The 17,628-nt window shown below is 45.6% G+C and overlaps 1 protein-coding gene and 1 pseudogene across 12 annotated transcripts in view; both read right to left on the reverse strand.

The window, feature by feature from the left end:
• Positions 1-2,178: 2,178 nt before the first annotated feature.
• Positions 2,179-4,367, reverse strand: LOC311011697 (ras-related protein Rap-2a pseudogene; annotated as a pseudogene). The gene has a single exon. The product of its transcript is annotated as a ras-related protein Rap-2a pseudogene (transcript).
• A 2,121-nt stretch (positions 4,368-6,488) lies between these two features.
• mbnl1 (muscleblind-like splicing regulator 1) overlaps positions 6,489-17,628 on the reverse strand; it is a 33,650-nt gene continuing 22,510 nt past the window's right edge. For 3 of the 11 annotated variants that reach the window (XM_084006781.1, XM_084006780.1, XM_084006777.1), the window contains exons 3-12: positions 17,215-17,430; positions 16,829-17,047; positions 15,124-15,363; positions 13,637-13,690; positions 11,880-12,033; positions 11,122-11,157; positions 9,877-9,959; positions 9,613-9,657; positions 8,837-8,908; positions 6,489-8,749 (exon numbers count right to left, since the gene is read on the reverse strand). In XM_084006781.1, coding sequence (XP_083862907.1) covers positions 8,852-8,908; positions 9,613-9,657; positions 9,877-9,959; positions 11,122-11,157; positions 11,880-12,033; positions 13,637-13,690; positions 15,124-15,363; positions 16,829-17,047; positions 17,215-17,430 — 1,104 coding nt within the window. In that variant the 3' untranslated portion in view covers positions 6,489-8,749; positions 8,837-8,851. The remainder of the gene's footprint in view (positions 8,750-8,836; positions 8,909-9,612; positions 9,658-9,876; positions 9,960-11,121; positions 11,158-11,879; positions 12,034-13,636; positions 13,691-15,123; positions 15,364-16,828; positions 17,048-17,214; positions 17,431-17,628) is intronic. The other 8 variants (XM_084006784.1, XM_084006782.1, XM_084006779.1 and 5 more) reach the window with 8 other exon arrangements.

Genomic DNA, 17,628 nt, shown 5'->3' on the forward strand with positions numbered 1-17,628 from the left:
ACTGATGGTAAGAGGTCATTTTTTTTATATTTTAATATTAGCAATACAAGTATTCTGATAACTGCTGATTTAAAACTACATTTTGTACTGCAATAAAATAAATAAAGCATCCTTGACTCTAAACCCCCTTTCTCCGTTGTGCTCTCCGTTGCTCTCTTGTGGACAGAGGCGATACGGCAGCCGTACGTTGAGCTTTACATCAGCACAATTAGGCCTGAAAAGTCAAATTGTTATGAAAGCTATAGGTTTGGCATGGATGGAGTCATGCATGCGGGCCTGAACATCCCAGTATGAAGGCTGAGATGGAGCAGAGATGGAGCTGAGATGGAGCTGAGCAGCGTTGCTGTCTGCCTCCCCCTCACCGAGCGTCTATTTCAGTCCCTGGATATGTGAGGTTCTTTTTAATTCACCCTTCCCTCCAAGACCACAGTGACTCATCCACACTTGTACATGATCTGGTTCCTGCAGGCAGCGAGGCAACCGCTGTGGTTCGTCACATGCAAATACCTTCACTTGCTCTCAGAGAGCGAATATGCCGTCTTATGATTCCTATATTGTTGAATATCTGGTTTTCTGCCCTCCCTTATCTCAGGGCGACCAGTAAAGTAGGGAAGAGGAACCAGGCCTGCTCCGAGAGGAGCCACACCCTAGACCAGAGACTGGGGGTCATGTAAAGGGACTGTGGGGGTCACGTCACAGGACTGGGGGTCACGTAAAGGGACTAGTGGTCACGTCCCGGGGCCGAGGCTAGCGAGGACAGGCGGCTGTGACGATGAAAAACGGTTTATTTCCAAACGGCGGAGAGGAACTTGGTCTGCGTGGACATTTCACAGATCTGAGGTGAAGTTACTGCAACACAGGAAGCGCTCCGTCATCCTCCCTTCCTTTCCTCCACAAACTCAAACTGACCTCCAATCAGCGAGACCGACCGACAGACCTGCAGGCCGTGAAATGCAGCTCAGGTCGGAGGCTTCAGGCGCCGCGGGTTCGATGCTGGACGGGGAAAGTCACGTTCCGGGCTGATTGTGTAAGTCGCTACGCAACAGGAGGGTTGTGTAATGCAGGTTTTAAGCAACGTCCGGCTCCGAAGGCCTGAAACCTGACAGGAACAGACAATTCTCTTAAAAAGGTTGAGAGCCACTGGATATAATATTTAACAATTCATTGTATTTTATAAGATGCTCATGTTTTTTTATCTATAAGTAATTAATACATGAATGTGAAAAGTACAATATTTCCTGTTGAAATGTAGACCTGACTTCTGAGGATCAAAACCTGTGGAGCTGAACATCTAATCCGTGTTATTTAGCATCTGTCCCTCTTTCTCCTTAAAACACAGAAGGGATTTACAGAAAGCTCCTCTCACGTTGCTGCATGGTTGGTTTTTGGATGCGGATGTGAGACCGCTGATGGTGGAAGTTAGTCCGAGCGTTTCATGAGATTCCTCCACATCTCGAGGTTCCTCTGCCGAGGTCATGTCTGTGTTTGATTAATTTAAAAAGGTCACACATAACCTTCATTTTTGCATTTATTTTATTATTTTTGATTGGGGGATAATGTATTAATTTCATTTGATAAGATGCTCACGTCTAAGTGAATAAAATTCTCAATGTTGCCTATTCATTAGTCACTAATCATTAGAGGAGGCATGTATTGGATAAAGCTGGAGTAATTTAAATGAATAAAGTTGTCGTCTCTGATGGAAGGATTTTACTGCTTCATAGAGTGGCTCAACTCCCCACACACGGCCTGAGATTGAATGTAGCAACCTGACCTCTGACCTCTGAGGTTGTAGGGGGGGGCGGTCTGAGGGAACAGCAGTCTACAGTATGTATGGCTGATTGAACACAGAAAGCCCTCTCTGTCCTCGGCGGCGGGAAGCCAGGAAACGTTCCCCCAGAAACCACCCCGACTGTAAACGCTCGCCACCGCCCGAACACTCAGACACACACACACACACACACACTGCTGCAGGCAACGTTTCACAACCGGCAACCTCGTGATGCGTCAGCCCCGGCTCGTCTGACTCCGTGGAAGGCAGCGACTTCTCTGCTCGACACGTCAAACGTCTTTAAACGACCTTCAAACAAATCCTGCAGCTCCGTGTTTGACTCCAAAACGAAGCAGACTAATCCATTAACGAGCACTCAAAGGAGGGAAATCACATTCTAAACCAGCCCAAATGTAAACACTTTATGTCATCAGCATAGAGACAAGCACAGCACACCGCGTTACGTAAAATGCTTTTGTATTACAAGTCTTCCAAAGCGACAGGTGGATGGCAAGAAGAGTTCGTCCAAAAAGGGGAATTACAGTTACAGTAAGTCAAAAATGTCCTTTTTTTTGTTTTAATAGAAAAGAAAACAAGATAATACGGACAAACATGGCTTGCCATTCGCTGAAGCGTAAATCCCAGCAGGTGTAAAGTTGCTCCGTTGTTGTCGTTGGGCTCGTACCTGGAGGAAAACACGGCCTGAATCTGACCCTGGATCAGCAGGTTCCGACACCAGCGCCGCTTCCTGGCAGTAAAACGGGAAGGAGAGCACTTCCCCCTCAACGACGGGAACTAGATCGTTTTGACTGAAAGCTGCTAAAAGAAAAAGAAGAAGTTCTGATTGCCATGAAGACGCTGCAGGAGGAAGTCGGGCTCATCGGTTGGCACAGTCACAGGAGGTTCTTAGGAAGGCACTTGACCCGGGGTCGTGGCGTTCCCCCACGGAGGAGGGACACCGGCAGCTAAGTGCAAGTTCCATGATAAATCCACAGCTTCAGATATCGCCATCCTAAACGGGGGGGCGGGGGTGGGGGCTGCACCTCCCTCCCGGGGCTCGCTCCACCCTTCTGGGGGGATGGACTGTGGAGATCTGATTTGGGTCACCTGTGCAAGGCTTGAGTGGTGATTTGGGAGCGATTTTCAAAGCGCTTTCAGGTCTGTGGCTCTTATCATCCCCCCCCCCCTACAGACAGATGGACCGGCCCAGAAGATGTGACAGTACAACAACAAAGACCACCAAAAAACTAAACAGGTGTCTCTTAGGTTTCACAATAAGACATTCCCATTGAGGCACATTTCCAGAGAAGTGTCATATACAAAGCTATATATGCATATATATATGTATATTATGTGTATATATAAATACATATATATACACACATATATATATATATATATACACATTTAAAAATTCCAAAAACATTCAAGTACTTTGTCATGTAAACACTTTTCCAGACTATAATACATAATCGATTGTTGTCGTCGATTTGTGTTTGTGTGCAACAATAAGACAACAGTGTGAGGAGAGAGAGAGAGGGGGGGAGGGAGGGAGAGAGAGAGGGACAGAGAGACAGAGAGAGAGAGAGGGATAGAGAGAGAGAGAATAGTTTTTGCTAAAAGCCTGCAGGACCAGTTAGAAGCTCAGATCCGGCCCGGATGCACCGTCCCTCCATGTTGTTGTTGTGTGATGTTGTGCGTTGTATTCTAGAGCAGGACGCATGCGCAGCACTGGTCGCCGCCGCTCGGCACCGTGGAGTAGTTCATCTGTCTCACTATCTCCGCGAACAGCTCGTCCACCGAGCCCTTGTTCTTGGCCGAGGTCTCGATGAAGGGGCAGGTCCAGTCCTGGGCCAGCGCCTTGCCCTCCCCGGACGACACCTCGCGCTCGCCCTCCAGGTCCACCTTGTTGCCCACCAGGATCATGGGCACGCGCTCGTAGCGCTTCACGCGGATGATCTGGTCCCGCATGGGCTTGATGTCCTGGAAGCTCTGCTGGTTCACCAGGCTGTAGACCAGGATGAAGCCCTGGCCGTTCTTGATGTACAGGTCTCGCATGGAGGCGAACTGCTCGGTGCCCGCCGTGTCCAGGATCTCCAGCACGGACGGCGACGAGTCCACCTCGATCTCCTTCCGGTAGAAGTCCTCTATCGTGGGGTCGTACTTCTCGATGAAGGAGCCCGTCACGAACTGGACGGTGAGCGCGGACTTGCCGACCCCTCCGGACCCGAGGACCACTACTTTGTACTCCCTCATGGCTGCCGGGGGGGTGAGGTGGTGGCAGACACCTCCTTTTTTCTCCCTCCGCGACGAAGCTCCTCTCCCTCCGCTGACCGGCCCCCGCTCGTCTTCACACCGAGCAGGCCGGGAAGGCTGCGCTCCGGCTCGGCTGGGACTCAGACCCGGCTCCGGGACTCAGACCCGGCTCCGGTGGTGGATCTGCCTAGTCCGCCCTGAGTGCCGATCCGAGGACAAGGAGACGTTAACGCGCATTTTCGTGTTTGTTGTGTTGTTGTTGGCTGTGCGACGGCGCGCGGACGCGTGATCGCTCCTCTCTGTCCTCGCGCGGCGTTTCCTGCCCACCAGCAGAAACATCCTCCTCCTCGCGCGCGTCAGGAGGAGCCGACGCTCACTTCCGCTTTCTTAAAGGAGCCGTCACCCAGAGTCGCGCGGAGTCTGCGCGCAGTGTCAGGGCGCGTGCACGTCTTCGTGACCTCTGCCCCCCGCGTACATTGTTCGTCCAGTTTCAGTGTCCCTCCCTAAAGTCTTAAAACCGGAACTGTCAGGGACTTAATGACGTCCCCTGGTAAGTGTGACGTCACTGTGCAGGTTACTTTACTTTGATGACTCAAAGTTTTTATTTGACATGTAAGCATTTAAGACTCTTATCATCCCAGACCAGACCAGACGGAAATGTCTGTTAATCGATTTACTTGTTTATTGAAATAAGCTAAATCAAAATAAATGGTTGATGAATAAACCAGGTGTAATAAAATCATAATAATACTAATACTAATACTACAAGTACTACTAGCCTATGATGATATTCCTATGATTTCAAGTGTTTTATCTTCATATTTATTCTTTAATGGTTAATGTTTCTGTTTTTCCACACATCCTCTTTGTTTCATGTCGCAACGCTATGAACTGTGGGTAATTCCCTCAGGCAAAGTCAGCGTCAGTGCTGAGTCATGGAAAGTCCGATGACTTGATGGGTGGGACAGACCTGATATTATCACATTCTCAAATATATTTATGTCTTAACTCTTCTTTAATGTTGCAGCTGATCGAGGCGGCGGCCATTTGAATGATTTGATTTTCATTACAAAGCTTCACCTCAGTGGCACTAACGATGACTAGATATTATTATATTCATGTAATGAGTTACCAAGTCCTGAGATAAAAACATAAAACTGCTCTGATAAGAAAACCTGTTGATGAATTTGGAAGTGGAAGCAGATTCCTTTGCTTTGTTCACGTCTGGATTACAGACTCAAAGCTCCGCCTCCAAGACATAAATACATAAAATGATAAAGCCCACAATGTCATGAAAATTTCCCCCTGAGCAAGATCGTAATTAATAATTACATTTATTAATCATAGACTCTGGAGCCGCTCCAGTCTCGCTGACATTCAACCCACAAGGTCAAAGTTCAGGAAACTCTCAGTTCAGCTGCTAAATGTTATCATACGTTAATAAATATCCAGTTGAATGTGATTATCTGAACCTGAAATGTGTTTGTGTAAACTTGACTCACACACACACACACACACACACACACACACACACACACACACACACACACACACACACTCACACACAGAAGCAGCGACGACACACCTGTTGCATGAGCAAATCAAATATTGTTTTATTGAGATTTTTTTTCTTGTTGTTTTTTTCAGATTCAGAGTCAATTATGGCGACAGTAAGATGTGCATAAACAAACCCGAAGACAGAATAGTACATTATTGTGTGGCAACTGTTAGCAAATACTATAATCCATGGTTGCACGTACAAAGTAAAAAGCAAAGTCGAAAGCGAACACGTGCCCCCCCCCCCCCCCCCCCCAGCAGGGGGAGGGAACCAGGTGGGGGTCCAGAACATCTGGTTGGCAGAAAAATGATGCTTTGGTTTCCGTAGCAACTAAACACAGCAGCCTGGACGTCGGCTGGTACATTCACTTCAGAGGTTTGGTGAACCTTCGCCTGCTGAGTGCACAGCGTCGGTCTGTGACATCACGGCTGTGACATCATGGGGGGGGGCACTAATATTTCATCATTCTTTAAATCCCGTTTGCTTGGAAAATATATGTTTTTGTTTTAATCACACACGAGTAAGATGACTTGTTGTTGAAGTATTATTTCTCCCCACTGTGGATGTTATATCTACGTGTCATTTGTAAAGAAAAACAAAAAGAAAACAACATGTTTGTATTCTGTCGTCGTTCTTACATAAACATGTTCGTACTTTCACATGCAGACAAATCAAACCAGAACAGGAGACACGCGTTTGAAGGTTTGATGGATCGACTGTATGGAGTCCAACAAACGATACTCGGATATTATTGGATGTTGTCCCCCTGGGGGGCGGAGCTAGCGTGACATGGAGGGGGGGATCACTCCCCCCGGCAACACGACTGATAAAATAAGACACAAAGCGCATATAGCTTCCTCTGAATGCATTGGCCAAGAAACTAGTGCCCTTCTTTGCAAGCAATTTTTGTAGCTGGTCTTCTAATTTAAGAATTTAAATTAATCTAACAAAATTCCTTATAATTATAGATCTTTTTTTATTCAAAATAATATCTCAATATGATACACATTTTTTTCTCTGTTCATTTGACTATATACAGAAGTGCAAAAAGTCAACCTTCGTCCCTTAGAACTCATAATGTGCAGCGTTTGTGGAAGAGGTCTGCTTCCTCGCTGCTAATCTCCGTCCACAGACCGGCGTCTCACTGCTGCTTTGGCCTGACATTCAGGGCCAAATTAAGAAATATTCAAACAAAAGTACATATCTTTTTTTTTTTTTAAATGGATACAGTAGAAAATAATTTTTACTCTTAAAACATGGACAATCTATATTTCAGTACAATATATTTTCAAACATGATCTCGACATGTTACAAGGAAACTTTTAAGTCGGTTAAAACATTAGTTTTCTTCTGATCTCATTCCTCGTATCAAAAAACTGTCTTTCATCAACAAAATTAACTGATAATGTAACATCATCTGAAAAAGACATCCAGCTATATGGATGAAGTGAATATTTAAAACTGACTCAACACATTATCCATTATATGGTTTCAAAAAGTTATGAATGTCGTACTACCGCAGAAAAAAAAATGGCTATATCAATGTTGTCAAGTAATATATAGTAAGGCAAACAAAAAAGAAAAAATCTACAACTACATACCTCAAATAGATTCAAATCCTTAAGTACATAACACAGAAGTTCAATGAGATTTAAGAGAGTAATGTTACTTTTATGGAACAGAAGAAAGATCCAAAGAGAACTAGAAAACGTCATTGGTGTTCTTTACCTGCGTGGTGATTGAAGGTACATTTGATTGGGCCGCGGCCCGTTAGCTGTAATCTAAGGCTTCGTTAGGTACGTTACAATCGGTGAAGACGCGCCGCACGCGGCGGCGGCGGCGGGAGGAGCAGACGCACGAGAGACGATGAAGATGCTCCTGTAAGCCTCGGTGAAGATGATTGAGAGGAAAAATCTGTGCTTTGGTTTCTGTAGTCGGATGTACGAAGACGAGATGTGAAATAAAAAAACACGGTGACCGGACACACACAATCATTCAAGTGCACGTGTGGTTTTCAATGACCTAATGACCTTTGGGGTCGTTGGTTTAAATCGGCGGCTCGGCGGTGCTTCTTGGAGGCACAGATTCAGAGTCGCTCCTCTTCAGAGAGGAAGAACACTGTAACACAACGTCGTTTGAAGCTTCGCCCTCTACTCGCCCTCTACGCGACCTCTACGCGACCTCTCCTTCGCCGGCCTCTAGAGTCGATGGACTTGAGCAACAACGTAATCCCAACAAACAAAAAAACAACACTAGTCTATGAAAAGAGGACAAACTTGAGGAAAAACCCTCAATTTTTTAAAAGAAAAAAAAAAAACCCATCACAATGAAAAACATCACAATTTGGTGAGAAGCCCACTTCTAAAACTGATTAATTAGAGAAATAAAACATTAAAAAACAAAAGCATCACAATGGAGATTGTGAAAAGGAAACAATAAAAAACAAACTCGCCGTAGAAAACGTCAACCTTCGGTAAACAAGTAACACTGCTGAGATAACGCTCGGTTCGCCTGGCGGTGCTTTCAAGGTACACCGGTCTGTTGGTTTACCCGGAACATTCATAACGTCCAAGACCCTCATTTCAACATCTAGTTTCACTAGTCGCCCTTAAAAACACGCAACACTGTACACACACGCCTCTCTGGCGGCGAATTAGATTCCCGTTAAAATCGTTGTGCCTTTCAGATTTCAGTTCAAATTGTAAACTATGAAATATGGCTATCAATTAAAACAAATTAAATACAATTAAAGCAGGACAAATAAAAAAAAAAAGAAGAATGTTGGTCTACTAACGTACCAGCACTCCACGTCGTGACCTTTGTGCACGAGAGCATGACAATAGTTGGACTAATTGAGTGATGTGATTGGTCGGAGGTGAATGTTTTCCCCCCGGAGGGAGAGACACACTGACCCCCGCCGCCGTCGCCGAGACGCTCCTCCTCCTGCTCCTCCTCCTCTCTCGGCTGGACGGTGAACGCTGATGTGTGGGCGATGGCGGGTCGTGTGCTGCACCGTGGATGTTTGTGCAGGTGATGAGACCGCCGAGGTGGACCGGCTGGAGACCCCTCCCTCCTCCGTCCCGCTGCTTTGACATTCTGAAGGTTATGTACATAAAGGCTGAACTCTTTTTGGCGTGGACGGTGCCAGCACACATTCATTTGATCTGGAAGAGAGAACGACAGTGATTCACTCTCAGAAATCCACGCAGGAGGTTTGGGATGAACGAGGGAACTGAAACGGGAGAACTCACTGTTCTGGAGAGGAACTACATTTGAGTCAAGTACTTGTGACTACTCAGATGATCTGCAGATATTATTGGAATCTGGGGATAAAAACAAAGAGACGAGGATCAAATGAAGCAAAGCCAAACTGAAACACATTTAACCACATTTAACGTCATCTATAACGTGGAGACGCGTTTGTTACTGAAAACAGCACGAAGATAGCAGAACAGAAAAACAACAAAACACTGTTTGATTACGTCACTAAGAATCAGCAGACAGCAGCAAGAGGAGGAGGAGGAGGAGGAGGAGGGTGGGCTCCTCCCTGTTGTTGACCTGCACACCCCAGTACAGTGCAGAAAGCTGGTCCTGGATCAGGACTGGTAGCGCAACTTAACTGCTGACTAAAAGCCTCCAACAGAACTGAGAACTTTTCTTTATATCTGGACATTTGCAGCAGCATTAAAACTCGACGTGTACGATGGCGAGAGGCGGGGGGTGGGGAGGGGGGGGGATATTCCCAGAAAAGAAAGTCGCGAAGTTTGCTACTTTATTATAGAAGTTAACATGTTGCATGTTTGCCGTTGCTATGACAACAAGCTAAAGCTACCGCTAGCATCTTAGCCCAACCGCCCCGATCAATAAAACTAATCTGAAGCTTCTAATGAAAGGAAGTAAAGCATTGTTTTTCTCCACAGCAGCAAACACAGAAACAGGAAAAAGCAAAAGACAAGAAGCCAAGCACCAAAGACAGACTCGTGAGTGAATGTCTGTGGAAATCTTTAAGAAACGTCCTCATACATACCAGTTGCATGTATTCGTTGGTAGTCAACTTTGATAAGGAAGAGTCCTCAAAATGGGAAAGGACAAAAATCGAGATTACAACGAGGACAAACATCAACTAATACAATAGTTTCCAGAGAGAGAGAGAGAGAGTCATTATGGTGGCTCGTCCTTGTGCACTGAGAGAGAGAGAGAGAGAGAGAGAGAGGGGGAGAGAGAGAGAGAGAGAGAGAGAGAGAGAGAGAGAGAGAGAGAGAGAGAGAGAGGGAGCAATAGAGGTGCAAACCTGATTGGCGGAGGCAGTTGCGAAGGGGCTTGTGGCAGATGCTGTGGCTCCAGTGCCTGGTGAACCACCGTGCATCATGGGAACTTTTTTTGGAGGGAAAATCATGTAAGCATAAATATACACAGAGAAGTGTTGCCACACACACACACACACACACACTCACTCACACACACACCAGGCAAAGGGGGGAGAGGGGGGGAGAGGGGAGTCAGAGAGGGTTCGGTCTCCGGTCCCCCTTCTCTCCTCCGCCGATACGAGCTCTCCTGATCTGTGTTTGGTTGTGATTTACTTCCACATTTGTGTTTACTCTATTAAATCAAATTATGAAATAAAATGAACAATACTGCACTCTGTTGGTAAACACCAGATGAGAGCAAACTTTAGAAGAAGGCAGAGGAGACGAGGGGGGTGAGAACAGAACTCCCTCTGTTTAACAGTCTCTTTAAAGAGTTTCACAGGTGTGGGTTAGACCAGCCAGAAGCCAAGGTTAAAGCAGACATGAAGCCAGAGGTCAAGCATTCATAGTCAGAGGAACAGAGGAATAACAGTAATAATAATACACTCATCATAACCAACATTTATATGTCGTCTGTCTTTCCTTTATGTGGAGGTTTACACCTCAAATCACAGAAAGGAACTACAAAACAGTCAGCAAAGTACCACGATACGATAATAACTATGATAATAACTATGATAATAACTATAATAATAACTACAATAATAACTATATTAATAATTACAATAATAACTACAATAATATCTATAGAATAACTAGAATAAATAGAATAACTACAATAATAACTACAATAATAACTATAATAATATCTATAATAACTATAATAATATTTATAATAACTACACTAATAACTATATTAATAATTACAATAATATCTATACTAATAAATAGAATAACTAGAATAATAACTACATAATATCTATAATAACTATAATAATATTTATAATAACTACACTAATAACTATATTAATAATTACAATAATATCTATACTAATAAATAGAATAACTAGAATAATAACTACATAATAACTAGAATAATATCTATAATAACTATTATAATATCTATAATAACTACACTAATAACTACAATAATATCTATATTAATAACTACAATAATAACTCCAGTACAGTAGCATGTAAACAGAAAGGTGGTGGATTTCGATGCAGGCACAGAAACACAGAAACATGATGACGTGACAGAAAAGTGGAGAAGGAAAGCTGGAACCTACCAACGCTGGCTGCAGGGGTCATGCACAATATTGAGCCTGCCCATCATGCAGTGCAACAGGAAGTGGATTGGATAGGGGAGAGAAATCAAAACAGCCCATCACAAGGTTCGTTAGAGTGGGGGAGAGATAAGGTGGGGGGGGGGGAGAAAGGTTAATATCTTGGACACAGTCATCGGTGATTGGACGAGCGGAGCGTTGATCACATCTGTCAATCAAATGAACCTAAACCTTCATCTGAAGGGCTCTGAATACGTAAACCAAGGTGAGGTCACCATGGTGAGGTCATGATTGTGATGTCATGATGGTAACTCTCAAGTATGAAACATTCTAAAAACACGGTGGAGACAGACGTGAGCAGAATCTCATCCAGAAAGGAAGCATCAGCAGCGCTTTCTCCTCCACTGTCACCGTGTTCTCCTCTGCAGCAGCAGCTACGTGCTGTTTGTTAAAACACACTCTAACCCGTTCACAACTAGTGGCCATGCAACGCCATACGCAGCAACACACACACACACACACACACACACACACACACACACACACACACACACACACATCTGTGGAAGCATTCCTTGCTTTCTCGATTGGCTGAATTTAAATCTTTGATGTTCTGTCGTGTCTCTGCTTGTCTTTCTACACTCCCTCCATCCTACACAGGTGATGCAACAGTCTAGCAGAGACAGGCGGGGGGGGGAGTGGTTGGACTGATCCGGGGCATGCTCTCTGGGCACCGGTGCTGGTTGCTATGGGAACCGTACCTGATGGGAGGAAAGCAGCCTGTTGCTGAAACTGCATGCTGGCCAGGGCCTGCTGGTACTGGAGCATGCTGGTGTTAAACATGGCCGAGGCCCCGTTGGCCTTCTCCAGGGCGGCCCGCTTGGGCAGCGGGGCCATGACGCTAGGGGTGATACCCTGCCCCGGCAGGTGGGGGGAGGGAGGGAGGGAGGGGGGGTCAGTGAGAGAGGAAATAAAAAACAAGATAGAGATAGAGAGAGAGGTGTGTGTGGGAAGAGGCAGAAAAAACGGGAAAGAAAACAAAAGAGGTAAATCCGTTAGAGGACATCATAATAACGACATCATACATTTATGTACATTATCATCATATCATCAGTAGCAAGCAAGCAGCAGTCTGACACTAGACAAGCAGGAGCACAGTGCCTACGTAGCTACCGCTAACAAGCATTCATATGTTCATATTAGCGTTCATCACGAGCTGACATGGAATATTAGCATTATGATTAACTTGTCCTGCAGCTGACTGAACGTGAGCAAGCATTAAACGTTACAACGATGAGGCTGCTAACGGCAGGTGGACAGGTGGGAAGCACATAGAGGGGGGGGTGGGTGGGGGGCTGCACTGCTAGCTCCATGATAAAACTGTTTCACTCTCAGACAAAGAAGTCAAGGATGCTCTCAGGCCAGAGGGACATGAGGTCGAGAGGTCAACGCCGTGTGGTGATGGATGTTCTGTCTGCTGGCGTGAGCTCATCCTCGAGGTCTGACGACGGAGTGAACTATCGTTTGATTTTAAGGTTTAAACCCTCCCGTTGTCCTCGGGTCCAGAATGACCCGCCACTGGGTTTCACAGCAGAGAAAAATACCCCAAGTCATAGTTTTTCTACTTGAAATTTAGATTACAAAAAGTGAAATTTGGCCTTTTTCATATTTCCATGTAAGCTGTAAAAAAAAAAAAAAGGTACTAATATTGTCTTCGGGTCAAAATGTCACATCGTTCACTGGCAAAAAATACAAAAAATAACCTGACTATATAAATAGAAATGCATTCAAAATGACTTTTTGCACATTTCTGCTACTTTCTTAGGCGATATAGAAATACTAGATATTTCTTACCACCTATACAGAAAAAAATCATAAAATTGACGGTGTCCTAGAAACGAGCGGTGTCTCCTGATTAAATAAAGAGTTTCTTCTTCAGGCAAAAATAGATTCGGTGTTTCAGATTCAAGTGCGCTGCTTTATTTTATTGAAGGCGGGGCATTTTGACCCGGAGGACAGGGGGGTGGATACAGAATATGAGGACGTCACAAGGGTTTTAAAGACTGTTCCTCTTAGCCCCGCCCCTTTCCATCTGACATGCACGAGCAACACACACACGCACACACACACACACATGCACACGTTTGATTTAGCCGCTTACACAACACTGAGACTGAGACTGAAGCCATGCCACCGTTACAGGAGCTTCCCTAAAGCTGACTTCCTGTTAAAAAGGCGAAGGGTGATGAATTGATCGCGGCTCCTCGTCACAGATTCAGACTTTGTGTTTGAGGTGATAACTCCGTTAAAATCAGTGTTTTAAGTCGTCGGATGAAACCCACGAAGCCACAATCATTTCATCACGGGCAATAATGACAGATCTACAGGAAGGCAAAAACACAAACAAAAACACAGACAGACACCGAGACGACAACAAAAATAGCCAGGTATCTTTGGTTAACAACACTGCGCTACAACAAAGCCACATGCCAAGCTAAAAGGTGAAAGGTCATAGTACCAGGTCAAAGGTTGCGTCGAGGGGTCGCTTCAGTGATTTGACAGCCGACTGAGTCTTAATTAGCAGGCAGCGAGCACATGATGGCAATGGGCCAATGGGGGGGGTTCAAGCGCATTAACATAAACCAGCAAGCAGAGGTGCATCATGGGGGCAGCAGTGCAGTTTGGGGTATAGGTGAGAAAAAACAAAAACAAATAAAAAAACAAATCATTGGAATGCAGTATACAAGGGGATAACAGGACTAAGGCATGCACAGTGTGGACTCTAGCTCTACTGCAGTTACATCAAGAGTCTACATTAGTCATTATTATTACATCACAACAGACATGGATGAACATGAGTCTTACTCAAAACCCTAAAACCCTAAACCTGGGTCCCTAAACCCTAAAACCTGGGTCCCTGAACCCTAAAACCCAGCCACCATCATCAAGAGTCTAAATTAGTTATTATTATTACATCACAACAGACATGGATAAACATGAGTCTTACTCAAATCCCTAAAACCCTAAACCTGGGTCCCTAAACCCTGGGTCCCTGAACCCTAAAACTCAGGTCCCTAAACCCTAAAACCCAGCCACCATCATCAAGAGTCTACATTATTTAATATTATTACCTCACAACAGACATGGATGAACATGAGTCTTACTCAAAACCCTAAAACCTTAAACCTGGGTCCCTAAACCCTAAAACCTGGGTCCCTGAACCCTAAAACCCAGCCACCATCATCAAGAGTCTACATTAGTTATTATTATTACATCACAACAGACATGGATGAACATGAGTCTTACTCAAAACCCTAAAACCCTAAAACCCGGGTCCCTAAACCGTAAAACCCGGGTCCCTAAACCCTTAAACCCAGCCACCATCATCAAGAGTCTACATTAGTTTATATTATTACCTTACATGGATGAACATGAGTCTTACTCAAAACCCTAAACCCTAAACCTGGGTCCCTAAACCCTAAAACCTGGGTCCCTAAACCCTAAAACCTGGGTCCCTAAACCCCAAAGCCCAGGCCCCTAATCCCTAAAACCTGGGTCCCTGAACCTGTGAAGTCATGTGACTGTGATCATTCTCTCCTCGCTGAACAAAAACCTGCCACGGAGAAAAAACAAACTACCATCGGCTATTTTAATTTACGGTTATTCACCATGACACAGCACAACGCACCATGACACAGCACAACGCATCATGACACAGCACAACGTATCATGTTTAATTCTGTAAAGAGGAAGAAAAAGTACAGAGACAGAGAGAGGAACTGACTCTAAGCTGAATCCACTCATTGATAATAACACGTCGTCTGATCCGTTCTTATTTCATTGTGTTGGGCAGATTATAGTCATGTGACCTGACAAAAGCAGAACTGAAAACAGCGACATAACACCGACCAGTAAGGTGAGACACCCCCCCCCCCCCCCTCCCCACCCCCGTGCCTGCTCTGTGTGTGTGTGTGTGTGTGACCCCGGTCCTGCCCGGCTGCTCACCATGGCGGCGGCGGCCGTGGCCTGGTTCACCTGGTGCTGCGCGGCCTTGATCTTGGCCTGCAGGTGTGCCGGCGGGTGGAAGTACTTGCACTTCTCCCGGGAGCAGCGGCCCTTGATGTAGTCCATGCACACGGTGACGGTGTTGTCGTTGGTGTCGATCATGGTGCTGTCGGCCGGGTGGGCGAAGCGGCAGTCGTTCTCGCCCCGGGAGCAGTTGCCCCGCTGGTACTCCCGGCACACCTGGAGACGAGGGGGTAAAGTATTTAATAAGCACTCTGCTTCTGTCTGCTCCTTCTCAATGTAGTTGATTTCTGGATGAATCTGATCTGGTTTGTATTTCTTTAACAGTATGTTGAATGCTTGAGATAAAACTTAATAAATACAACTAAATAGATAAATAACTTAAATAAAGATTGAAAAGCATCAGCGCTGTGGAGATGATTTTCTCGGTCGTCCTCTGTGCAATATCCTTTTCACACCAAAACACCAGATCTGCACAGATACCAGCAGGGAACTTCCTGTTTCACTGGAACTGACTTCCTGCGCTGGGTCAAGAGTCAGCAACACATGAACAACATCAACACTTTCACACTTTCACACTTTAACACAAGAAATTGAGAGTTTCTTCATAAAGAACCGTACATGTGTTTTGTTGGAGATATTTGTCAGTCTGCATGTGAGCCACCAGGGGGCAGCACCTTCTTCTACAGTGGATGCATCATGGGTTCATCAACTCTTACTTCTACTTTTTATTTGTACTGTTTTAAAAAGAGGAAACGCATCATATAACATGCACACTCTACAAAACACACAAACCCGCACTTCTGCCTCTATTTGTTGTTTTGTGATACATTTTTTTTTTTTTTATAAAATCATTTGGGAAAGTGATATTTGCAGCGCAGCAACAAGAAAGTTCTGATTTTGTCTCTCAGAGTCTCAGAGAGCAAAGGTTTCTTTCTCAACGATCACCCCAACGGCATAGGAGGAAAAGACTGCATAGACCAGAATGCAACGCTGCTGCTGCTGCAACGCTATGTTTTACACGATCAGAGAATGTGTGGAAATCGTTTGGCGCTCGCTGCTGTTAAATAAATACTCAACAAGTCGAGGCTCATGTCTGCTCGCCTCTTGTGTTTGTAGAAACCCACTGTGTGAAGGAACAAACTGTTCTGGAGCTGTGTGGAGGGATCCTCAAGGTCTACAGAGACCCGGTGGAGGGACCCTCAAGGCCTATAGAGACCTGGTGGAGGGACCCCCAAGGCTGATAGAGACCCGGTGGAGGGACCCCCAAGGCCTATATCTAAGACAACGCTAAGACATTAAAATAATAATTGTTGACAGGTTCATATATTAATTCTATTTTGGCATTTCTACACCACAATTTCACAACATAATATTAAACAAACCTCTATAATAATATAAATAATAATATAAAGGACTTTTTTTCTCTGAATATTGCCCCCCCCCCCTCTCGGCTCCGTTTTTCTTTTGTTTCCCTACAGTGTTGAAGATCTCTGATCTAAATGAAATAATAATACTCTTTCCATTCTGCTCTTAATGTTTACATTCAGATTCAGACGTCCTATAAATGTTCTGCTTGTTAAAGCTCTCGTTAAACACGTTTACAGGCTCGTTACGGTGCACTCAGTCAGGAACGCCAGGAAGCAGCGTTTAGAAGCGTTCTCTTATAAGGAAGGTCAAATACCTCGAGTCTGTCCGTCCTCAGCAGCTTCTGGGCGGCGGCGGCAGCAGCGTTGGGCACCTGGCCGACGTTGGGGCTGGAGGCCATGAGGACGGGGGTGCTGGGCATGATCTCCTGGGGCATCAGGCCGGGTGACATGGGGCTCAGGTAGGGGTTAAAGGCCGCGGCGGCAGCTGCTGCGGCGCTGGCGTTGGTCAGACCGGGTGCCATGGAGAACATCGGCTGGAAGAGAGCCGGACATGAGCAGTGAAACGACACGCCACCACAAACCAGAACCACGGGTAGTCTCAATGAAGAGCTGAGTGTGTATGTGTGTGTGGGTGTGGGTGTGTGTGTGTGTGTGTGTGTGGGGGGGGGGGGGGGGGGGGTTCACACGTATGTGGTCTCACCATGGTCAGCAGCTGTGGTGTGTTCATACGTGTGTGTCCTCTCACCATAGGTGGTAGCTGCGTGCCCGGCATCATGGCGTTGGCGAGCTGCATCTGCTGGGCGAGCATTGCCATGTTCTTCTGCTGGATCAGGTTGTTCCTGCCATTGATCTCCAGCTGGGTCTTTAGGTGGGGGGGAGGGTGCAGGTACTTGCAGTTCTCTCTGGAACAACGGCCCTGAAGGCAACACGGAGGGGCGACACCGAGTCAGGGTGACACACTTACAGCAGGAAAACATGGTGGCCGTGCAGTGAAATGTCAACTATTGGGCAGATTGATATATTCAGAGTTCCTACACCTTTTCCAAAGTCAAATTCAAGCATTTCAAGGTGCATTTCCATGCTTTTCCAGCCCCTTCCAGCTGTGGTAAACTCC

The sequence above is a fragment of the Eutrigla gurnardus genome (assembly GCF_963514095.1).
Source record: "Eutrigla gurnardus genome assembly, chromosome: 4".
NCBI lineage: Eukaryota > Metazoa > Chordata > Actinopteri > Perciformes > Triglidae > Eutrigla > Eutrigla gurnardus.